Consider the following 26,197-nt stretch of genomic DNA (forward strand, 5'->3'; position numbering starts at 1 on the left):
TGGTTTTTTCATTGAATATAATATATACATATAATTAAAAATACTTTGTGTTGTTCTTTTCCATTTAATCTATCCTATAAGATTGCATTCTGGTAAAACAAGCTGCTTTATACTCCTTCAAGACTTAGCCTGAAGGCTGCTCTCCACAGCTACCACTTAGAGAGCTTTAACGGTTGTCTAAGACCTCTTAAACCACCATAAGGGTTGTCTGGACTGGTGCACGGTGCCTGCTTACATTAGTGGACATCATATACCAGGCTTGCTTCTCACAGAAGGCCATAGAAGTGATACCAACTCCGAAGTATTCAAAGTCAAACTTTCCTGTACTGCATAGATAGTATGGTGGAGGTCATTGTGTCAGTAGTTTCTAATGTGAATTTGGCATGTATTCCACAAAGAGGGGTATTTCGATGTTCAAATCTAGTCAATCATTTGATATTTCAAAATATCCTCAACTGTTTTACAAGAAACCGCAAATTGAAAACACAGACGTCCTTCTTCTTAGCACCTTACCGTTCGGCTGAAGTCGATTGAAGCACCGGATGGTTCCCGGTTTGCTGTCATCATAGCAGCAGCCTTTTACATTGCACTGCTCTTTGGTGATTCCTTCGTAGCCACAATTGACTCTTGATTTAGGTTCAATAGCACATTCGACTGTGGAATACACATTTGTTTACATAAAAAATACATCTTGCAATCACAGGTTAGAAAATGAAACTGCAGATTGTCTATCAAAATCCATCAGGTTGAATTTATATTATACATAACTCTATTGCAGATCTGTGAGCAAAACCCAGAGATTACACACATTGTGGTGCATTTTCCTTCTCTGCCAAGACAGAGAAGGAAACTCCATCAAAGATAGAGTTGTCCAGCGTCAGTAGCTGTATTTTCACCTAAGCAGATCTAAGCACTATGGACAAAGACACTTCAATGGAAAATCCACAAATGCCCTCCTCTGCCAGTGGATTTTCTGCGCTAGTGGAATTTCCATCTCAAAGTGTGGACACTACAGATGCACCCACAAATTGGGAGTACACTGCCAATGACTGCATGTCTACTCTGCCAAACATGCTGGGTGAAGTAAATGTTACTAATCCTTAAGTGAAAGGCGACTCCCTTTGTTCAGCAGTCTGCCACGGGAATGACTCAACAGAGTTAGTGGCAGATCCATCACTCAGATCAGGCAACTGATATTCAACCAGTTTTAGCATCATTTACTCAACAATGACACCATGGGTTAAGCAGCTGGAGTATTTTGCATCGTGGAATATCAGCCATATGCAGCACCCCAAAGTGTCTATGCAGCTAGAAGTCCACGCAGGAAATCAACCATTTCCTGTGAGATTTTATTTACTGTCATCCTCAAAATGAGAAGGTAAGTCTCTTACATTAATGCAACAATATTTTCCTCTAGAAATCTGCTGAAAAGTCCTCCTTACACTTGTCGAATACGTTACAGTTATGTCCTGAGCAAACTAGTGCTGCAATAATTGGTAGAAAAATGAGATGAGCTGTTCTGGGTAATGTGTAGTGGGTTACATATGCGTCAGATTCAGAGACTCTCGTCTCTTTACATTTTAGAATGATTGCTCATTTCCTACAAAGCACTCATTACGCAGGTGTTTTATTTAATCCTACTGTTCACTAAGACTTTTCAAAATTTAAATTATCATTATCTTTATATAGATATTTCTCAAATTTTCTATCTTACGAATATTTACCTGACGTCATCTGACAAAGTTGTTTTGGGTATTTTCTGTTATATCATTGGGAAGACAGGGAAGGGTCCTTAATCTTTAAAACTCCACCGCGACTTATGCGTAGAGTTGTACGGAGCCCGCAGTAGTGCTCCCACAGTGCATGCACTCTCCGGGGGGTCCCTATCTACTCACCTTTAGTGGTTCCTTGGGGTCCCTTAGATTCTATATCCTCTCGACATTGTCCTGACTCGAGTGGTGGTTCTTATGCGACTTTCTTAGTATATGTTTTGATCCCCTCTGGGGCCCACTGTGCATGAGTGCTATTAACTGTGATTTGATAAAGTATTGTGTGCTTTGTGTCTATCTCGGTTTAGGAACTTTTGTAATGTACTAGATAGTGTCATATAATATATACGTATTATTAAAAATACTTTGTGTGGTTCTTTTCCATTTAATCTATCCTATAAGATTGCATTCTGATACAACACACTGCTTTATACTCCTTCAAGACTTAGACTGAAGGCTGCTCTCCACAGCTACTACTTAGAGAGCTTTAACAGTTGTCTAAGACCTCTTAAATCACCATAAGGGTTGTATGGACTGGTGCACGGTGCCCGCTTACATTAGTGGACATCATATACCAGTCCAGCTTATCACAGAAGGCCATAGAAGTGATACCAACTTCGAAGTATTCAAAGTCAAACTTTCCTGTACTGCATAGAGAGTATGCTGGAGGCCATTGTGTCAGTAGTTTCTTATGTGAATTTGGCATGTGTTCTACAAAGAGGGGTATGTCGCTGTTCAAATCTAGTCAATCATTTAATATTTCAAAATATCCTCAACTGTTTTACAAGAAACCGGAAATTGAAAACACAGACGTCCTTCTTCTTAGCACCTTACCGTTCGGCTGAAGTCGATTGAAGCACCAGATGGTTCCCGGTTTGCTGTCATCATAGCAGCAGCCTTTTACATTGCACTGCTCTTTGGTGATTCCTTCATAGCCACAATTGACTCTTGATTTTGGTTCAATAGCACATTCGACTGTGGAATACACATTTGTTTACATAAAAAATACATCTTGCAATCACAGGTTAGCAAATGAAACTGCAGATTGTCTATCAAAATCCATCAGGTTGAATTTATATTATGCGTAAATCAATTGTAGATATGTTGGCAAATCCAGAGATTACACACATTGTGGTGCATTTTCCTTCTCTGCCAAGACAGAGAAGGAAACTCCATCAAAGATAGAGTTGTCCTGCATCAGTAGCTGTTTTTTACACTTAGCAGATATAAGCACTATGGACAAAAACACTTCAATGGAAAATCCACAAATGCCCTCCTCTGCCAGTGGATTTTCTGCGCTAGTGGAATTTCCATCTCAAAGTGTGGACACTACAGATGCACCCACAAAGTGGGAGTACACTGCCAATGACTGCATGTCTACTCTGTCAAACATGCTGGGTGAAGTAAATGTTACTAATCCTTAAGTGAAAGGTGACTCCCTTTGTTCAGCAGACTGCCACATTAATGTCTCTAACAGAGTTAGTGGCAGATCCATCACTCAGATCAGGCAACTGATATTCAACAAGTTGTAGCATCATTTACTCAACAATGACACCATGGGTGAAGCAGCTGGAGTATTTTACGTCATGAAATATCAGCCATATGCAGAACCCCAAATTAGCTATGCAGCTAAAAGTCCATGAAGGAAATCAACCATTTCTTGTGAGATTTTATTTACTGTCCTCCTTCAAATGAGTAGGAAAGTCTCTTACATTAATGCAACAATATTTTCCTCTAGAAATCTGCTGAAAAGTCCTCCTTACACTGGACAAATACGTTACAGTTATGTCCTGAGCAAACTAGTGCTGCAATAATTGGCAGAAAAATGAGATGAGCTGTTCTGGGTAATGTGTAGTGGGTTACATATGCGTCAGATTCAGAGACTCTCGTCTCTTTACATTTTAGAATGATTGCTCATTTCCTACAAAGCACTCATTACACAGGTGTTTTCTTTAATCCTACTGTTCACTAAGACTTTTTCCAAATTCAAATTATCATTATCTTTATATAGATATTTCTCAAATTGTCTATCTTACGAATATTTACCTGACGTCATCTGACAAAGTTGTTTTGGGTATTTTCTGTTATATCATTGGGAAGACAGGGAAGGGTCCTTAATCTTTAAAACTCCACCGCGACTTATGCGTAGAGTTGTAGGGAGCCCGCAGTAGAGTTCCCACAGTGCATGCACTCTCCGGGGGGTCCCTATCTACTCACCTTTAGTGGTTCCTTGGGGTCCCTTAGATTCTATATCCTCTCGACATTGTCCTGACTCGAGTGGTGGTTCTTATGCGACTTTCTTAGTATATGTTTTGATCCCCTCTGGGGCCCACTGTGCATTAGTGCTATTAACTGTGATTTCTTTGCTACAGTATTGTGTGCTTTGTGTCTATCTCGGTTTAGGAACTTTTGTAATGTACTAGATAGTGTCATATAATATATACATATTATTAAAAATACTTTGTGTGGTTCTTTTCCATTTAATCTATCCTATAAGATTGCATTCTGATACAACACACTGCTTTATACTCCTTCAAGACTTAGCCTGAAGGCTGTTCTCCACAGCTACTACTTAGAGAGCTTTAACAGTTGTCTAAGACCTCTTAAATCACCATAAGGGTTGTATGGACTGGTGCACGGTGCCCGCTTACATTAGTGGACATCATATATCAGGCCAGCTTATCACAGAAGGCCATAGAAGTGATACCAACTTCGAAGTATTCAAAGTCAAGCTTTCCTGTACTGCATAGATAGTATGGTGGAGGCCATTGTGTAAGTAGTTTCTTATGTGAATTTGGTATGTGTTCTACAAAGAGGGGTATTTCGCTGTTCAAATCTAGTCAATCATTTAATATTTCAAAATATCCTCAACTGTTTTACAAGAAACCGGAAATTGAAAACACAGATGTCCTTCTTCTTAGCACCTTACCGTTCGGCTGAAGTCGATTGAAGCACCAGATGGTTCCCAGTTTGCTTTCATCATAGCAGCAGCCTTTTACATTGCACTGCTCTTTGGTGATTCCTTTGTAGCCACAATTGACTCTTGATTTTGGTTCAATAGCACATTCGACTGTGGAATACACATTTGTTTACATAAAAAATACATCTTGCAATCACAGGTTAGCAAATGAAACTGCAGATTGTCTATCAAAATCCATCAGGTTGAATTTATATTATGCGTAAATCAATTGTAGATATGTTGGCAAATCCAGAGATTACACACATTGTGGTGCATTTTCCTTCTCTGCCAAGACAGAGAAGGAAACTCCATCAAAGATACAGTTGTCCTGCATCAGTAGCTGTTTTTTCAACTTAGCAGATATAAGCACTATGGACAAAAACACTTCTATGGAAAATCCACAAATGCCCTCCTCTGCCGTGGATTTTCTGCGCTAGTGGAATTTCCATCTCAAAGTGTGGACACTACAGATGCACCCACAAAGTGAGAGTACACTGCCAATGACTGCATGTCTACTCTGTCAAACATGCTGGGTGAAGTAAATGTTACTAATCCTTAAGTGAAAGGAGACTCCCTTTGTTCAGCAGACTGCCACAGTAATGTCTCTAACAGAGTTAGTGGCAGATCCATCACTCAGATCAGGCAACTGATATTCAACAAGTTTTAGCATCATTTACTCAACAATGACACGATGGGTGAAGCAGCTGGAGTATTTTACGTCAAGGAAAATCAGCCATATGCAGAACCCCAAATTAGCTATGCAGCTAAAAGTCCATGAAGGAAATCAACCATTTCCTGTGAGATTTTATTTACTGTCCTTCTTTCAAATGAGTAGGAAAGTCTCTTACATTAATGCAACAATATTTTCCTCTAGAAATCTGCTGAAAAGTCCTCCTTACACTGGACAAATACGTTACAGTTATTTCCTGAGCAAACTAGTGCTGCAATAATTGGCAGAAAAATGAGATGAGCTGTTCTGGGTAATGTGTAGTGGGTTACATATGCGTCAGATTCAGAGACTCTCGTCTCTTTACATTTTAGAATGATTGCTCATTTCCTACAAAGCACTCATTACACAGGTGTTTTATTTAATCCCACTGTTCACTAAGACTTTTCAAAATTTAAATTATCATTCTCTTTATATAGATATTTCTCAAATTGTCTATCTTACGAATATTTACCTGACGTCATCTGACAAAGTTGTTTTGGGTATTTTCTGTTATATCATTGGGAAGACAGGGAAGGGTCCTTAATCTTTAAAACTCCACCGCGACTTATGCGTAGAGTTGTACGGAGCCCGCAGTAGTGTTCCCACAGTGCATGCACTCTCCGGGGGGTCCCTATCTACTCACCTTTAGTGGTTCCTTGGGGTCCCTTAGATTCTATATCCTCTCGACATTGTCCTGACTCGAGTGGTGGTTCTTATGCGACTTTCTTAGTATATGTGTTGATCCCCTCTGGGGCCCACTGTGCATTAGTGCTATTAACTGTGATTTCTTTGCTAAAGTATTGTGTGCTTTGTGTCTATCTCGGTTTAGGAACTTTTGTAATGTACTAGATAGTGTCATATAATATATACATATTATTAAAAATACTTTGTGTGGTTCTTTTCCATTTAATCTATCCTATAAGATTGCATTCTGATACAACACACTGCTTTATACTCCTTCAAGACTTAGCCTGAAGGCTGCTCGCCACAGCTACTACTTAGAGAGCTTTAACAGTTGTCTAAGACCTCTTAAATCACCATAAGGGTTGTATGGACTGGTGCACGGTGCCCGCTTACATTAGTGGACATCATATATCAGGCCAGCTTATCACAGAAGGCCATAGAAGTGATACCAACTTCGAAGTATTCAAAGTCAAGCTTTCCTGTACTGCATAGAGAGTATGCTGGAGGCCATTGTGTCAGTAGTTTCTTATGTGAATTTGGTATGTGTTCTACAAAGAGGGGTATTTCGCTGTTCAAATCTAGTCAATCATTTAATATTTCAAAATATCCTCAACTGTTTTACAAGAAACCGGAAATTGAAAACACAGACGTCCTTCTTCTTAGCACCTTACCGTTCGGCTGAAGTCGATTGAAGCACCAGATGGTTCCCGGTTTGCTTTCATCATAGCAGCAGCCTTTTACATTGCACTGCTCTTTGGTGATTCCTTCGTAGCCACAATTGACTCTTGATTTTGGTTCAATAGCACATTCGACTGTGGAATACACATTTGTTTACATAAAAAATACATCTTGCAATCACAGGTTAGCAAATGAAACTGCAGATTGTCTATCAAAATCCATGAGGTTGAATTTATATTATGCGTAAATCAATTGTAGATATGTTGGCAAATCCAGAGATTACACACATTGTGGTGCATTTTCCTTCTCTGCCAAGACAGAGAAGGAAACTCCATCAAAGATAGAGTTGTCCTGCATCAGTAGCTGTTTTTTCAACTTAGCAGATATAAGCACTATGGACAAAAACACTTCAATGGAAAATCCACAAATGCCCTCCTCTGACAGTGGATTTTCTGCGCTAGTGGAATTTCCATCTCAAAGTGTGGACACTACAGATGCACCCACAAAGTGAGAGTACACTGCCAATGACTGCATGTCTACTCTGTCAAACATGCTGGGTGAAGTAAATGTTACTAATCCTTAAGTGAAAGGCGACTCCCTTTGTTCAGCAGACTGCCACAGTAATGTCTCTAACAGAGTTAGTGGCAGATCCATCACTCAGATCAGGCAACTGTGATTCAACAAGTTTTAGCATCATTTACTCAACAATGACACCATGGGTGAAGCAGCTGGAGTATTTTACGTCATGGAATATCAGCCATATGCAGAACCCCAAATTAGCTATGCAGCTAAAAGTCCATGAAGGAAATCAACCATTTCCTGTGAGATTTTATTTACTGTCCTTCTTTCAAATGAGTAGGAAAGTCTCTTACATTAATGCAACAATATTTTCCTCTAGAAATCTGCTGAAAAGTCCTCCTTACACTGGACGAATACGTTACAGTTATGTCCTGAGCAAACTAGTGCTGCAATAATTGGCAGAAAAATGAGATGAGCTGTTCTGGGTAATGTGTAGTGGGTTACATATGCGTCAGATTCAGAGACTCTCGTCTCTTTACATTTTAGAATGATTGCTCATTTCCTACAAAGCACTCATTACACAGGTGTTTTATTTAATCCTACTGTTCACTAAGACTTTTTAAAAATTCAAATTATCATTCTCTTTATATAAATATTTCTCAAATTGTCTATCTTACGAATATTTACCTGACGTCATCTGACAAAGTTGTTTTGGGTATTTTCTGTTATATCATTGGGAAGACAGGGAAGGGTCCTTAATCTTTAAAACTCTATCGCGACTTATGCGTAGAGTTGTACGGAGCCCTCAGTAGTGTTCCCACAGTGCATGCACTCTCCGGGGGGTCCCTATCTACTCACCTTTGGTGTTTCCTTGGGGTCCCATCGATTCTATATCCTCTCGACATTGTCCTGACTCGAGTGGTGGTTCTTATACTACTTTCCTAGTATATGTTTTGATCCCCTCTGGTGCCCACTGTGCATTAGTGCTATAAACTGTGATTTCTTTGCTAAAGTATTGTGTGCTTTGTGTCTATTTCGGTTTAGGAACTTTTGTAATGTACTAGATAGTCTCATATAATATATACATATTATTAAAAATACTTTGTGTGGTTCTTTTCCATTTAATCTATCCTATAAGATTGCATTCTGATACAACACACTGCTTTATACTCCTTCAAGACTTGGCCTGAAGGCTGCTCTCCACAGCTACTACTTAGAGAGCTTTAACAGTTGTCTAAGACCTCTTAAATCACCATAGGGGTTGTATGGACTGGTGCACGGTGCCCGCTTACATTAGTGGACATCATATACCAGGCCAGCTTATCACAGAAGGCCATAGAAGTGATACCAACTTCGAAGTATTCAAAGTCAAGCTTTCCTGTACTGCATAGATAGTATGGTGGAGGCCATTGTGTCAGTAGTTTCTTATGTGAATTTGGTATGTGTTCTACAAAGAGGGGTATTTCGCTGTTCAAATCTAGTCAATCATTTAATATTTCAAAATATCCTCAACTGTTTTACAAGAAACCGGAAATTGAAAACACAGATGTCCTTCTTCTTAGCACCTTACCGTTCGGCTGAAGTCGATTGAAGCACCAGATGGTTCCCAGTTTGCTTTCATCATAGCAGCAGCCTTTTACATTGCACTGCTCTTTGGTGATTCCTTCGTAGCCACAATTGACTCTTGATTTTGGTTCAATAGCACATTCGACTGTGGAATACACATTTGTTTACATAAAAAATACATCTTGCAATCACAGGTTAGCAAATGAAACTGCAGATTGTCTATCAAAATCCATCAGGTTGAATTTATATTATGCGTAAATCAATTGTAGATATGTTGGCAAATCCAGAGATTACACACATTGTGGTGCATTTTCCTTCTCTGCCAAGACAGAGAAGGAAACTCCATCAAAGATACAGTTGTCCTGCATCAGTAGCTGTTTTTTCAACTTAGCAGATATAAGCACTATGGACAAAAACACTTCTATGGAAAATCCACAAATGCCCTCCTCTGCCAGTGGATTTTCTGCGCTAGTGGAATTTCCATCTCAAAGTGTGGACACTACAGATGCACCCACAAAGTGAGAGTACACTGCCAATGACTGCATGTCTACTCTGTCAAACATGCTGGGTGAAGTAAATGTTACTAATCCTTAAGTGAAAGGAGACTCCCTTTGTTCAGCAGACTGCCACAGTAATGTCTCTAACAGAGTTAGTGGCAGATCCATCACTCAGATCAGGCAACTGATATTCAACAAGTTTTAGCATCATTTACTCAACAATGACACGATGGGTGAAGCAGCTGGAGTATTTTACGTCAAGGAAAATCAGCCATATGCAGAACCCCAAATTAGCTATGCAGCTAAAAGTCCATGAAGGAAATCAACCATTTCCTGTGAGATTTTATTTACTGTCCTTCGTTTCAAATGAGTAGGAAAGTCTCTTACATTAATGCAACAATATTTTCCTCTAGAAATCTGCTGAAAAGTCCTCCTTACACTGGACAAATATGTTACAGTTATTTCATGAGCAAACTAGTGCTGCAATAATTGGCAGAAAAATGAGATGAGCTGTTCTGGGTAATGTGTAGTGGGTTACATATGCGTCAGATTCAGAGACTCTCGTCTCTTTACATTTTAGAATGATTGCTCATTTCCTACAAAGCACTCATTACACAGGTGTTTTATTTAATCCTACTGTTCACTAAGACTTTTCAAAATTTAAATTATCATTCTCTTTATATAGATATTTCTCAAATTGTCTATCTTACGAATATTTACCTGACGTCATCTGACAAAGTTGTTTTGGGTATTTTCTGTTATATCATTGGGAAGACAGGGAAGGGTCCTTAATCTTTAAAACTCCACCGCGACTTATGCGTAGAGTTGTACGGAGCCCGCAGTAGTGTTCCCACAGTGCATGCACTCTCCGGGGGGTCCCTATCTACTCACCTTTAGTGGTTCCTTGGGGTCCCTTAGATTCTATATCCTCTCGACATTGTCCTGACTCGAGTGGTGGTTCTTATGCGACTTTCTTAGTATATGTGTTGATCCCCTCTGGGGCCCACTGTGCATTAGTGCTATTAACTGTGATTTCTTTGCTAAAGTATTGTGTGCTTTGTGTCTATCTCGGTTTAGGAACTTTTGTAATGTACTAGATAGTGTCATATAATATATACATATTATTAAAAATACTTTGTGTGGTTCTTTTCCATTTAATCTATCCTATAAGATTGCATTCTGATACAACACACTGCTTTATACTCCTTCAAGACTTAGCCTGAAGGCTGCTCTCCACAGCTACTACTTAGAGAGCTTTAACAGTTGTCTAAGACCTCATAAGGGTTGTATGGACTGGTGCACGGTGCCCGCTTACATTAGTGGACATCATATATCAGGCCAGCTTATCACAGAAGGCCATAGAAGTGATACCAACTTCGAAGTATTCAAAGTCAAGCTTTCCTGTACTGCATAGAGAGTATGCTGGAGGCCATTGTGTCAGTAGTTTCTTATGTGAATTTGGTATGTGTTCTACAAAGAGGGGTATTTCGCTGTTCAAATCTAGTCAATCATTTAATATTTCAAAATATCCTCAACTGTTTTACAAGAAACCGTAAATTGAAAACACAGACGTCCTTCTTCTTAGCACCTTACCGTTCGGCTGAAGTCGATTGAAGCACCAGATGGTTCCCGGTTTGCTTTCATCATAGCAGCAGCCTTTTACATTGCACTGCTCTTTGGTGATTCCTTCGTAGCCACAATTGACTCTTGATTTTGGTTCAATAGCACATTCGACTGTGGAATACACATTTGTTTACATAAAAAATACATCTTGCAATCACAGGTTAGCAAATGAAACTGCAGATTGTCTATCAAAATCCATGAGGTTGAATTTATATTATGCGTAAATCAATTGTAGATATGTTGGCAAATCCAGAGATTACACACATTGTGGTGCATTTTCCTTCTCTGCCAAGACAGAGAAGGAAACTCCATCAAAGATAGAGTTGTCCTGCATCAGTAGCTGTTTTTTCAACTTAGCAGATATAAGCACTATGGACAAAAACACTTCAATGGAAAATCCACAAATGCCCTCCTCTGACAGTGGATTTTCTGCGCTAGTGGAATTTCCATCTCAAAGTGTGGACACTACAGATGCACCCACAAAGTGAGAGTACACTGCCAATGACTGCATGTCTACTCTGTCAAACATGCTGGGTGAAGTAAATGTTACTAATCCTTAAGTGAAAGGCGACTCCCTTTGTTCAGCAGACTGCCACAGTAATGTCTCTAACAGAGTTAGTGGCAGATCCATCACTCAGATCAGGCAACTGTGATTCAACAAGTTTTAGCATCATTTACTCAACAATGACACCATGGGTGAAGCAGCTGGAGTATTTTACGTCATGGAATATCAGCCATATGCAGAACCCCAAATTAGCTATGCAGCTAAAAGTCCATGAAGGAAATCAACCATTTCCTGTGAGATTTTATTTACTGTCCTTCTTTCAAATGAGTAGGAAAGTCTCTTACATTAATGCAACAATATTTTCCTCTAGAAATCTGCTGAAAAGTCCTCCTTACACTGGACGAATACGTTACAGTTATGTCCTGAGCAAACTAGTGCTGCAATAATTGGCAGAAAAATGAGATGAGCTGTTCTGGGTAATGTGTAGTGGGTTACATATGCGTCAGATTCAGAGACTCTCGTCTCTTTACATTTTAGAATGATTGCTCATTTCCTACAAAGCACTCATTACACAGGTGTTTTATTTAATCCTACTGTTCACTAAGACTTTTTAAAAATTCAAATTATCATTCTCTTTATATAAATATTTCTCAAATTGTCTATCTTACGAATATTTACCTGACGTCATCTGATAAAGTTGTTTTGGGTATTTTCTGTTATATCATTGGGAAGACAGGGAAGGGTCCTTAATCTTTAAAACTCTATCGCGACTTATGCGTAGAGTTGTACGGAGCCCTCAGTAGTGTTCCCACAGTGCATGCACTCTCCGGGGGGTCCCTATCTACTCACCTTTGGTGTTTCCTTGGGGTCCCATCGATTCTATATCCTCTCGACATTGTCCTGACTCGAGTGGTGGTTCTTATACTACTTTCCTAGTATATGTTTTGATCCCCTCTGGTGCCCACTGTGCATTAGTGCTATAAACTGTGATTTCTTTGCTAAAGTATTGTGTGCTTTGTGTCTATTTCGGTTTAGGAACTTTTGTAATGTACTAGATAGTCTCATATAATATATACATATTATTAAAAATACTTTGGGTGGTTCTTTTCCATTTAATCTATCCTATAAGATTGCATTCTGATACAACACACTGCTTTATACTCCTTCAAGACTTGGCCTGAAGGCTGCTCTCCACAGCTACTACTTAGAGAGCTTTAACAGTTGTCTAAGACCTCTTAAATCACCATAAGGGTTGTATGGACTGGTGCACGGTGCCCGCTTACATTAGTGGACATCATATACCAGGCCAGCTTATCACAGAAGGCCATAGAAGTGATACCAACTTCGAAGTATTCAAAGTCAAGCTTTCCTGTACTGCATAGATAGTATGGTGGAGGCCATTGTGTCAGTAGTTTCTTATGTGAATTTGGTATGTGTTCTACAAAGAGGGGTATTTCGCTGTTCAAATCTAGTCAATCATTTAATATTTCAAAAATATCCTCAACTGTTTTACAAGAAACCGGAAATTGAAAACACAGACGTCCTTCTTCTTAGCACCTTACCGTTCAGCTGAAGTCGATTGAAGCACCAGATGGTTCCCGGTTTGCTGTCATCATAGCAGCAGCCTTTTGCCTTACACTGCTCTTTGGTGATTCCTTCGTAGCCACAATTGACTCTTGATTCTGGTTCTATTGCACATTCGACTGTGGAATACACATTTGTTTACATAAAAAATACAGGTTAGCAAATGAAACTGCAGATTGTCTATCAAAATCCATCAGGTTGAATTTATATTATACATAACTCTACTGTAGATCTGTGAGCAAAATCCAGAGAATACACACATTGTGGTGCATTTTCCTTCTCTGCCAAGACAGAGAAGGAAACTCCATCAAAGAAAGAGTTGTCCTGCATCAGTAGCTGTTTTTTCACCTAGGCAGATCTAAGCACCATGGACAAAGACACTTCAATGGAAAATCCACAAATGCCCTCCTCTGCCAGTGGATTTTATGCGCTAGTGGAGGTTGCATCTCGAAGTGTGGACACTACAGATGCCCCCACAAAGTGGGAGTACACTGCCAAAGACTGCATGTCTACTCTGCCTAACATGCTGGGTGAAGTAAATGTTACTAATCCTTAAGTGAAAGGCGACTCCCTTTGCTCAGCAGACTGCCACGGTAATGACTCTAACAGAGTTAGTGGCAGATCCATCACTCAGATCCGGCAACTGATATTCAACCAGTTTTAGCATCATTTACTCAATAATGACACCATGGGTGAAGCAGCTGGAGTATTTTATGTGAGGGAATATCAGCCATATGCAGCACCCCAAAGTGTCTATGCAGTTAGAAGTCCACGCAGGAAATCAACCATTTCCTGTCCGATGTTATTTCCTGTCCTCCTCCAAATGAGAACATAAGTCTATTACATAAGTATAATAATAGTTTCCTTCAGAAATCTGCTGAAAAGTACTCTTTAAATTAGACAAATACGTTACAGTTTTGTCCTGAGCAAACTAGTGTTGAAATAATTGGTAGAAAAATGAGATGAGCTGTTCTGAGTAATGTGTTATGGGTTATTATTATTATTATTATTATTATTATGTGTTCTTATATAGCGCTCAACTTACCCTTGGGCATCTTGGCGCTTGCCTTGGGAACCCGTCCTGGTTTTTCCCTGTGAGATAACCCATACTGGGCATCCCCAAGGTGAAAGCCAGGCATCCCGCCGCAGGGGGGCCGTTGTGGAGATTAAGCAAGCTATTGCCCAGAGTTGCAGCGTGGGACCCATGATTAGAATAGGCACTGAGGCGAGAATATCCAGTCCGCAGAATTTATAGCCCAAGACCCTGCCGCGACGGGAATCGAACCCTGGTCCCGGACCAGTGCTCTGCATCGAGGTCTGCCGCTCTAACCATTGAGCCACACTTCTACATATGCGTCAGATTCAGAGACTCTCATCACTGTACATTTTAGAATTATTGCTCATATCCTACAAAGCACTCATTGCAAAGCTGCTTTATTTAGTTCTACTTTTCACTAAGGTTTTTTCCAAATTCAAATTATCCTTCTCTTTGTATAGATATTTCTCAAATTGGCTATCTTATGAATATTTATCTGATTTGATTTGACAAATTTGTTTTCAGGATTTTCTGTTATATCATTGTGGCATACAATGCTTGCTCAGTTAAATGTCATATATGAAAGCATGGATATTTGAAATATTGTCTAGCACAGCAGCTTCAAAGCCCAATCACAGTTGAAATTTGATGTGGTAAAGAAAAGTTTAGCGTGAAAACTCTACCTTTCTGAATCTTTGTTGTAAGTTCAGCAAAGGTAGATGTGAATCACTGTGATTGTTATTCTAGTCCAAGATATTTTTAGCTAGCAAGCCGTTTAGGCTTAAAGAGGAGAAATGTATCTATTTCTCCCTGTGACTTCCTTTGAAGCAAGTATGATGCATTCCACACCCCATTGAGAAAAAGGAAAATGCCTTTAAGGATTGGTTTGGTGCAGGAAGTTTCCCTTTTTCACGCAGAAAAACATTCCCTACTGTGAGGCAGGCACACTTGGCTTCCAATAATGCCTTCATGGGTTCCAGGAATTAGAAAACGTAGGCAGCAGAAATTCACCACATCTCTGTAAATATGGTGCTTTATTGATGTCTCAATAAAACGTAATGCAGCCACTGAGTTGCCTTGCTGCACTGCATGAAATATTTATAAACCTGGACCTTTGATTCTGTCAGTGAAAAGGACCAGAATTATTACTTGATTTTCAAATGTGTTTCTCCCAGTTTAAAACTCATTTTTATAAAGATTTGGACTCTATGGGGTTTAATTACAAAGTAATGCTGAGTAAGCAATGTAGTACTTCTCTGGTACTCATTTATACATGCACATTTACATTTGTGCCAAAACACTCAAAACTGGAATAAACATTAAACATTCACAGTCTATTCATACAAAAAGTAAAAATATAATGAACTGAGCCCTATTTCCAATTTCATTGACAGGCAGTTGGACGATTTAGAACTAAAAACAAAAACATGTAAAAGTAGGTAAAACATAACGTTTAATGTTACTTCCCAGACCAATAAACTGTTTTGTGACTCTTGTGATGTGTTTGAGTCACTAACTGATATTGATAACTAACTGATAGGAATCAGCTATGAATAATGATTATTGAACAAGCAACTGGTTTATGTGCAGAGACTGTAACATCTGTAATGAAGCACGACAACCCACAGTCCCAGGCGAGGTTTGTTAAATATGTGCAGCAAGCTGATGGGAAATGAGTTTAGCCCTTTAGATATGGATCATCAAGGGGCGTGGCTTCGGAGCCTCGGAAGATGACCGCTATTTCCGGGAGCTCCGTCGAGACGTGAGGTAGCGCGACCTCTACAGGCAGCAATTCTTCTCCACAAACTTCGGAACCGCATGATTTAGCAGTCGGAACTTGGGTTTGTCAGAATGCTACCACTATTTGCGCATAGGGTGAGACCAGCGGACATATTTTTATAATTATTTGTTACCTCACCGTCGCGGTCGCCATTTTGTTTTTTCAGCGCTCCAATGCTTCCCGCCTGAGGCTGTGAGACGGTGCTTGTTAGCAGCTAAATGCCCGTTTTCACTATTGCAGCCTACTTCTTTCATTTTTGGTCAGCGTTTATGTTATTTGATCCCTGGTGATGTTCGCACTGATGCCTTTTCAACTAATGTGGTTTCTGTTGCTGTTGAACACCATTTATTTCACTTCACTCCTGGATTTTTAGGCTGATACCGCCTGGACTAGAGTTCTCTAATGTTCTTTTTATTTCTTCACCAGTTTGGCTCTGTTTCCGTTTAGGGGACTCTGAGTGACTTCATTATTATAATCTTTTCTATTTGTTGCATATAAAGTGTCTCTCTTCACACAGCCACATATCACAATGCCTCGCACTAATTGTAGTGGCGCTCTTCCTTCTAATGAGGCGAGTTTAGAGGCCTACAATCCTTTTGACCTCCTACAGGATCACATCGATGATAATCTCAAAGACTCTGTTGGTTCCAAGACTTCTACTCCACCTACTCCTCGTCTAAGCGCTAAACAAGGCTCCAAAATACCTTCTGCGTCTACTTCAGGCAAATGAGTGAAAGCTAACCCACCTTCTCCTACTAATTCATCATCCTTAATATCCATGGCACTCCTTCTTGATGAAATTCGTGCTCTCAAACCACATATGGTTGAAACCAACACCCGACTTCAGAATCTGGAAGCCAATTGGTCCCTCACAGAAAAAAGAGTTGGGGACCTAGAATTGCATGTTGATTCTGTTCAAGGACTTACAAATCAAGTTCCTCTCATCTCTAAAGAGATAGAACAACTTAAACAACAGATTGAAAATTTAGAAAACCGCAACAGGCGCAATAACCTACGCATTCACGGATTAGTTGAAGGACTTGAAGGCTCTAATCCAATTTCCTTTTTTCAGTCTTTTTTGCCAACTCTTCTCGGTCTTCCTGAAACCCCTTCATTGAATATCCAACGGGCGCATCGTCTAGGTCAGATAGCTCGTTCTTCGTCATCATCTACTAAACCGAGAGGAATTATTTTGTATTTTTTGGAGTATACAGATTTACTCAGAGTCCTCCATGCTGCCAAGCAACGTGGAAAAATTTCTTGGAATGATTCTAATCTTTTTTTTGCTCAGGATTATGCCAAGACAACTGCTGAACGTCGGAAAAGGTTCTTGGAGATGAGACCTGCATTACGTAGCCTAAATGCACGTTATGGTTTGTTCCACCCATGTCTCTTCAAAGTGACTTATAATAATAAAACAACTAGTTATGAACATCCAGCGCTCCTCCAACAATTTTTGAACAGCTGCAGAACGGAGTTCATGGAAGTGCCTCAGCCATGACAGACCTATTTATTTAGGTAGTATCTGTTTGTTTTGTCCTTATTAATGATTAATTTTCTTCCAAATGCATTATGTAGCATTCTGTTGTATTAATATGTTCCTTTTTCTTCCTTTCATCAGGTTGCGGTCTTGTGGTTCCTCGTTGTTTCATGTTCTCTTCAGCTTGCCTGGAAGATGTCCCCTCCTTACTGTCTCGTCCTGAGATCTTCCGTTCAGTGTCTTATCTCCCTTATGTGGCTTCACCAACCCCGTTCTTCTTCTTTTCTTGTGGTATGCCTTTTTGTTACCATATTTTTTCATCAAATGTTTGTTTCGCTTTGTCCCTTTGTTTTTTGTTATGCGCGTTCCTTTTTACCTTTCCTTTCTATTATTTTTTCCTTTCACTTCCATTTCTGGTCCTTTTTCAATCTCTGGTATTTCTATTCTTGCTCACCTCTAATTCTCTCTTTTACTATTTTATACTTTTATACTTTCAAGCTCCTTATTTCATTACTCTTTCTTATTTCATATTTTTCTGCTTTATTCTGTCAATATTCCTCTAGTTGCAACTTCAATCTCCCATATTATTATATGATGTTTTATTTTTTACTCTTGTACATAATTGGCTTTCTCACAGCTTTCTTGTTATAATTTATATATTTAGATGTCGTTAAATATACTTTCTTGGAATGTGAAAGGTTTGGGTTCCCCCATTAAGCGACAACGAGTTTTATCTCATTTAGCAACCTTGAAAGGAGACATTGTGTTATTGCAAGAAATTCATATAAAAGATGTTGAAGTTAACAAATTACGCCGTAATTGGGTGGGCCATGTTTTTGCGTCTCCTGGTTCAGGGAAACGTAACGGTGTTGCTATTCTCTGCCATAAGCGGTTAAATATCAAACTTATAAACCAAGACAACAATTCTGATGGTAGATGGGTTGCAGTATCTTTATTGATTGATAAAATCCCTTTAACTATTTTTAATTTGTATGCTCCCACTATACAAGACAAATTGTTTTGGACCCAGATTCTTGCTTCACTGATGCAATATACTGATGATTATCTCATTTTAGGGGGTGATTGTAACATGATTATGGATCCTATTTTAGATAGAAGGTCCAATTCCCATTTCTCACCCTCTCTCATGCACACTCAATTTACCTCTGCTATATCTCAAAGATCTCTTGTTGACTCCTGGAGACTCTGCCACCCTACACTTCAAGAGTACACGTACTACTCACCTGCTCATTCTTCCCAATCCCGGATTGACTATATTTTTATTTCCAAAGCCTTGACCCAACAGATTACCCATTCTGATATAGGCTCTATTTTAATTTCTGATCATGCTCCAGTTTCCTTACGCCTAGACTTACTCCCCCCCATAAAAGGTACTGGGAGATGGAGGTTTAATAATTCTCTCCTATTCGATCCCAAATTTACTCCAGCCTTCCTTGATTTTTCATCTCTATTTTTTACAGAAAACAAATCTCCTCTGATATCCCCTCAATTGTTATGGGACACTTTTAAGGCTGCTTCCAGAGATTTCATTATTTCATTTGTCTCCCATAAAAGAGGCACGACCTCTCATTCCTTACAATCAATTAATACGCAAATTAAACAATTGGAACATTCTTATTACTTAACTAAATCTCAATCAGACTTGGATAAACTTCTTAAGGCCAAATCTGCAAATTTATATTTACTTAAATCTAGTGCTAAATATTATAGCGCACAAAATAAAGCTGGCAACCTTCTTGCCAATTATCTTAAAGTTAAAAGAGAACGCACAAAAATTGAATCAATTGTCAGCTCATCTAATATCACACTTCATAAAGATGAAGATATTCTGTCGGAGTTCACTAACTTTTATCAAAATCTTTATAATCCGGAATCTCCTCCCTTATTATCTGACATCGATCATTATTTGTCCTCTATTCCCTCTCCTTCCTTTCCAGAAATAGATTTTACCTCCTTAGAAGCGGATATATTTCCTAAAGATATTCTGGAATCCATTCGGGTGCTTAAAAAAGGCAAAGCTCCTGGGCCAGATGGCTTCACGATAGAATTTTATTTACATTTTTCCAATATGCTTGTTCCTAAACTTCACCAATTATTTTCATTTTTTATATCGTCCCAAAAATCTGAAGGCTCCTTTCAGGAGGTCATAATCTGTCTTCTTCCCAAAGATAATAAGGATCATACTTTATGTAAAAATTATAGACCTATTTCTTTAATCAACCTGTATTACAAAATATTTGCAAAAATTCTAGCGCTTCGTCTCAACAAAATTGTACCTAAACTAATTGGTAAAGAACAATGTGGTTTCATTAAGGGTCGTCACCTTTCTGGCAATACTCGTCTCTTTTTCAATGGACTTAGTAAGTCCCATTCCTATCAATATTCATTAGCTGCTGTTGCATTAGATGCTGAAAAAGCATTTGACGGGGTTAATTGGCAATATATATTCTCAACTCTTGTTTGGCTTGGTTTTGGCCCGAAATTTCTTTCTTATATTTCATTATTATATTCCTTTCCTAGATCTTTTATCTTAGCTAACGGCCTTGTTTCTTCTTCGTTTCCCCTCTTCAGAGGTGTCAGACAAGGATGTCCTCTTTCTCGTCTTCTTTTTATTTTGGCATTAGAACCTTTCTTAACAAAAATTTGAATAAATAAATATATTACCGGCTTCCCTTATGGGGATAAACATCTGAAAATTTCTTCTTATGCAGACGATATTCTTTTATTCATTTCTAACCCCCAAACCTCTATTCCATCCTTTTTATCAGAAGTTTCTGATTTTGCGATCAAGTTGTATCAGGTTACAAACTTAATGTGGATAAATGTGAAATTCTCCCTCTAAATACATTTTGTTTCCATGCAGATTTTTTGGCTTCTTCTTTTCACTGGAGTCCGATTAAGATCAAATACTTAGGTTTATGGTTCAAATCCTCTATTAAAGACACTGTAACACTAAATATAAAAAATCTACAAACGACTCTAAATGACTCTACAACTCGTTGGCATCCCTTGTTTTTATCCTGGTGGGGTAGACTAGACTATTAAAATGATGTTAGTTCCAATAATTTTGTTTTACCTCTCTAATCTTCCAGTTAATATTCCTAAATCCTGCTATAAAAATATTTACTCTACATTATCAAAATTCTTATGGCAAAATAAGAAAGCTGGGATGTCATTTGCTAAACTTAAATGTCCTAAACATTCAGGTGGAGTTAATTTTCCGGATTTCACCGCATATCACACTTCATTTTTTCTTAATCATTCTGTTTCCTTATTATCTAATCATGTGTCTGATCTCACCTCTCAACCATTGTGGGTAGAGGTTGAATCCTCCTTCTTTCACCCTTTCACTTTTGAAGAATTTGTGTCATTATCCCATATTCCCAAGGAATTCTCTCTCCCTATTCTTAAAAACTCTCGAAAAATATTTTCTCCTCTCTTCCTGGATGGTCTAGATGATCACTCACGTTTCTTACAATCCCCTATTTGGTATAATCCCCCCTATTAAAGTTAGAAATAAGACACTTTTTTGGAAAGAATGGAAAGATCTCGGTCTTAATTGGACTCACCAACTTTTTCACGAAGGTACTTGTATTTCCTTCTCTATACTTCAATCCCGCTTTTCTTTACCATTATCCTTTGAATCCAAACATAGACTATTGTGTTCAGTTGCAAAAAATAGTTATGATGCCCTTTCTGATTCCGTCACTCATATCAACTCTTCTCCTCTTACTCTCCCTTATTTACTTTCTTCATCCTCTGTTCTCAAATCTATAAAAAGTTACAGGATACCTCTAGCACTCGAGATAAATCTAAATTAGAAAATAATTGGGAATCAGATTTAGAGGAATCGTTTTCTATTTTAACATGGCAAAAAATTTGGACCAAGATAAGGAAATCATCTAGAGCAGCAAACACAACTCAAACGGTATTTTTTATATATAATAGACTCTTGATCACTCCTGCCAAATTACATATAATTAATCCCTCTATTCCCTCTACCTGCTGGTCTTGCTCAGCTACACTGGCAGATCTTAAACATATGTTATTTACTTGTCCGGCGATCTATAAGTTTTGGACAAGTGTGTGGAAGCAAATTAATAATATTTTCTCTACCCATTTCCCCTTTACTTTTTCACATATTTTTTTAGGAGGTCTTTCAGCGATATGGTCTTCCTCCATTACTAACACATCTATTATTGATTTACGTATAGCTGTAGCGTTTCAACAAATCACTAAATCTTGGAAGAATGCCACAAATGATTCTTTCCAAGCCTGGTGGTATGGGGTTTGTTATCATCACAGATTAGACAGGGCCTACGTTTATCTCATCACACTTGCTATTAATCGTGACTTATTATGGTTACCCATCACAAATTTTTTAAACATATCTGCTCAATCCTTACCTTTGCATACACCTTGCACAGAAGAAGTTCCCAAACCTCCGTGAAATTATTCCTGATGGTTGCATATATATTATGTCTTATGTTTATATTATGCATCTTTATTAGAGGATTTTTTGTATACCAATTGTTACATTTTCAATTAATATGTTTTGTTCTATCAATTGATATTTTCTTCCCTTCTCACTTCTATCCCTTTCCCCACTTTCTTCATTTCTTCCCCTCGTTTATGAAATTTTTTGCATTTCTACTATATTTATATATTATGTTCTATTGTTATTCTGTTGTAATTGACATCCAATAAACTTTCCTTTAAAACTTAAAAAAGAAATGGATCATCAACAAATGTCCCTAGTGTATGGTATTGAGGTACCCAGGACATAGGTGCACCAGGGGTCCCCCATGGGCTGAAGTATGTATTATGCCAACCACTGGAGACCAATCAATTTGTAACTATAGGCCTGCCATTGCAGCCTGTGTAAACTAGTACTAGCATCACTTACGAAAGATATAGGCTTCCCTATATCTAAGGTCACTGCACATAAAACCTATAAGTCACCCCTAATGCAGGCCTTTCAATCCTGAAGGCAAGGTGCTCGGTTCTAAGTGTGAGGGTGCCACTGCATCAGCAGGACCACCCCTACAACCTTCAGAATCCATTCTCCCAGGTTGTAAGTGAGACAGCCATATAAAATATAGAGGGGCACAGCGTCATTATGCAATGGCCATCACAAAACTGGCTGTAACATACCCTATTATGTTTGGTATCAATTATGTTGGAATCATACCCCCACACCGTAAATTGTGAAAACTAGCTCTGAAGTGTCCCCACTCGAAAATTGATTTCCGGGCCATCTAGATAAGTCAAAACGTGAAGGATCGTGGTTGTAGGAGATGAGGATCTGCAGTTATGTTGCCCCCACTTTTTTTCTGATGTTAACACTGGTTTCTGGCTATAGTCTGGCTGGGTCCCTGCTAATCAGGGTCCCAGTCTTTCTGTTCTCTCTAAACAACTTGAATTGGATACTGTGGTACCTTATGAGCCCCTAGTATATGGTACCCTAGGTACCAAGGGCATAGGTACTTCACAGGCCTACCAGGGGCTGAAGCATGTATTATGCCACCCCTGGGAAGCAGACTAAATCTGACACCACAGGCCTGCTACTGCAGCCTGGGTGCGGTGGTGTTAGCACTCCTCACTGAGATATAGGTTCCTTATATCTCACCTTACACACAAATATAAGCCTATCAGTTACCCCTAAGGCAGGCCCTGTCAATCCTGAGGGCAGGGTGCTTGGTTTACATGTGAGGGGGTGCCTCTGCCTGAGCAGGGACCCTCTGCAGCGCTCAGAGTCTATTCTCTGTGGCTGTTTGTGGATGCGGTTAAACCATATACTCTTAAGTGCATTATAACCTCGTGGTAAATGCTAACTCTGGGATGGCTGCATCAAAACATGTTGTGTTTGGTGTCAAACGCTTTGGAATCATACCCCCACACCAGTAACTGGTGTGGGAGTATGATCCCACCCTTCTAGAGGGATAGGCATGTACCTACTGTGGAAACACGGTAGAATCCTGAAAGAGCACTGGCATCACAAAATGGATGCCACCAGCACAGACACTGGGCTGCCCTCCTGCTGCTGACCGAAACTCACAGTGGAGGAGGTCCAACAATAGGCATCCTGTCACAGGGAGGTGTCACCACCTTCCAGACAGGATTTTGTGTATTGGGGCTGGGTGGGTGCACTGCTAGAGTGCTTCAAAATCCTGCACTGGGGGAGCAGTAGGCTCTGAACAGGTTTGAGCTGGCATATGCAGAGAGGAGGAAGAGAAGTTTATACATTTGGGGATCCGAAGGGTCCTGATGAATGCCGGAGTGACCCAACACTGTGGGCACATATCAGACGGCAGAAACATGTCAACACGATTGCAGTAAGCAGGACTGAAGGAAATCTTAGTCTTCTCCTATCACCAATATTCTTCATGTTTTTAACTTAGCCAGATAGCCCAGGATTTTTTTGTTTCGAATGGGAACACATCAGAGCTAGTTTTAACCTTCATTGCACTTTTCTTCGGTGATCTCAATTAATATGTTAGCATTGTTTTTCTCACCCTTTTGCTCCACCCCAGGCTATGGTCTGCGCAAGGGTGTATTGAAGGAAGCCCAATATTGAAGCATGTCACAATTTTCTGAATGAGGGCAGTATTTTCTCACTGAGCATGTGCCACCTTTGTTAATACATTTCCCTACTCCTTTGTATGTGTTGTGTTTAGTGTATTCAGGCCGGGTGGAAGCACTTGCTAGCATCACTCAAGCTGCTTGAAGGGCACACTTGGTGCCCTCCTTGCATAGTCTAGTTCAAACCAGCTCAGGAAGGCATTGGCTCCTGCTCTGGCATGAAACTGGACAAAGGACATGGGAGTATCCTCCACAATGTCCAACTCCTCGCCTGGGAAGGAACCTTATATCATCCAAACCCTTTCCTTAGGGTACTTAACGGCTTACCTGAGGGTGGGTCCCTAGATTTGTCATGAGACAAGATTCATTTCAAGACACCACTTCTACTTTGACCATTTGGGCAGTCTGGATTTCGCTGGACTTTACTATGGGCATCCAGGCTGCAACTGGGAAGATTCCTGCTGCTTCTAATCTCGTTGCCCTACTCGTCTGCTGCAATGCATGTTCTTGTGCTCCATACAGGAACCAAGATCTTCATCCTCACCGCATCACTTGCATCGTGGGCTTGCTCCTTTGAAGGGCTGCACTAGGTCCTCTAGCAGTACCAGTGTTCCGGCCTCTGGGTCCTTTTGAGGGTCACCTCTGAATTCTGTGGGCTCCCCTGATTGCTCGGTGCCTGCCCTGACTCCCCTGCTTGTGGTGAGTCACCTAGACCTTGCTGGTTCCGACACTGCTCCTTCTTCACTTTCCACATTGTTTGCAGTTGCCAAGGTTTGTTGGTGCTCTCGATGGACACCGACCCCTCAACTCTCCACATACAAGGTGGGACAGCTGATGAACAGCTCCTGGTCTTCCTAGTCTTCCACAACATTGCCTGGTCTTCACAGCTGCAGCTACAAGGTCACTGTAATCTCTCCTGCTTTACCAGACATCAGTGGGCTTTCATCTTCCGTGCCTCCTGGTCCCTACTGAGTGGCATAGGCTCCATCCCCTCGGCTTGCAGGTACTTCTCAGCTTGAATCCACCTTTGGGTTCCACTGGACACTTTCACCTTCTCCAGCAGCGTCTTCTTCCTGAAGTCCTCCTTTGAGTTCGACTGCGGTTTCCGAGACCACTTCACTCCTATGCACCTCTCTTTTCCCTGGGATAGGTAACCTGGTTCCTAAGGTATCCATTGGTGGGGTGGCTCTCCAACCTTCTGTCTTTCACAGGGTTTCTTCAGTGTCCACTGTAAAGGGTCCTTCTTTAAAATTGCAACCACGTCTTTCTCAATGACTTGCATTGATACTGCGGTTGTGTTCACACGAGCTCCGTGGGGTTCCCGGTTACTTACCCCGGGTGGTTCATTGGTCCCCGGCACTTCTGCATCTTCTGGGTTGTGGTTCACACATGACTATTTTACAATATGGTTTGGTCTCCCCCTGGTGACCTCTATTGAAAACTATTGTGTGCATTTTGTTTATCTGCAGCTTGGAGATATCGATATGTGTTAGTGAATCTCTTATAATAAATACATATTTTTATGAATACAATGTGTGGTTCTTTTTCACTTAATCTATACCTATGAGATTATGTTCTGGTGAAACAATCTGCCTTACACTCCTTCTGGACTAATCCTAAAGGCTGCTCTCCACAGCTACCACTTACAGAGGTTTCTAAGGATGTCTAAGACAACTAAAATCACCACAGGGGTTGTGTGGATTCGTGCAGGGTGCCCACTTATATAAGTAAACAAGGACACGAGTAGCCGTGCGCTTTACAAATACCCCTATAACATAACATAACATAACATCTGGAATTATGTGTCAGTCAAGGACCATTTAATGCAACTGAAGCAGCTAAATTATGCAGCTAAAAAGGCAAATCATCTATATATTACAACACATTTCTGGCAGTATTATTCCTCTATCTTGTGTAATTTTAACACATATTAATATTGCTTCAGCGACAGTGTCTCCTAATTTGCTCCAGTTTAACACAGGATTACAGCATTTTGCAGCTGTGGCACTGTGTTTAATGCTTTCTTTCAGTAAAGTTTGATCCTTCTGAGATAGATGAAAATTACATTGTGATTTAAGTTGCAAGTGTCCATCCATACATTTGGGAAATACATTGCAACAATAGAATTGCATGATTTCATGTCCATGACACTAGGCAAATGATTCAACATTCATAGCAGTGAAGAGCCGTACACTTTGTAGCAGT

At 39.8% G+C, this 26,197-nt stretch overlaps 1 protein-coding gene across 1 annotated transcript in view; it reads right to left on the reverse strand.

Moving 5' to 3' along the window:
• The window catches only part of LOC146829998 (uncharacterized), a 129,920-nt gene that overhangs the window by 2,187 nt on the left and 101,536 nt on the right, over nt 1–26,197 (reverse strand). The window contains exons 16-18 of the mRNA XM_085603681.1: nt 13,072–13,212; nt 11,020–11,115; nt 514–654 (exon numbers count right to left, since the gene is read on the reverse strand). Coding sequence (XP_085459807.1) covers nt 514–654; nt 11,020–11,115; nt 13,072–13,212 — 378 coding nt within the window. The remainder of the gene's footprint in view (nt 1–513; nt 655–11,019; nt 11,116–13,071; nt 13,213–26,197) is intronic.

The sequence above is a fragment of the Triturus cristatus genome, chromosome 5_1, assembly GCF_964204655.1.
Source record: "Triturus cristatus chromosome 5_1, aTriCri1.1, whole genome shotgun sequence".
NCBI lineage: Eukaryota > Metazoa > Chordata > Amphibia > Caudata > Salamandridae > Triturus > Triturus cristatus.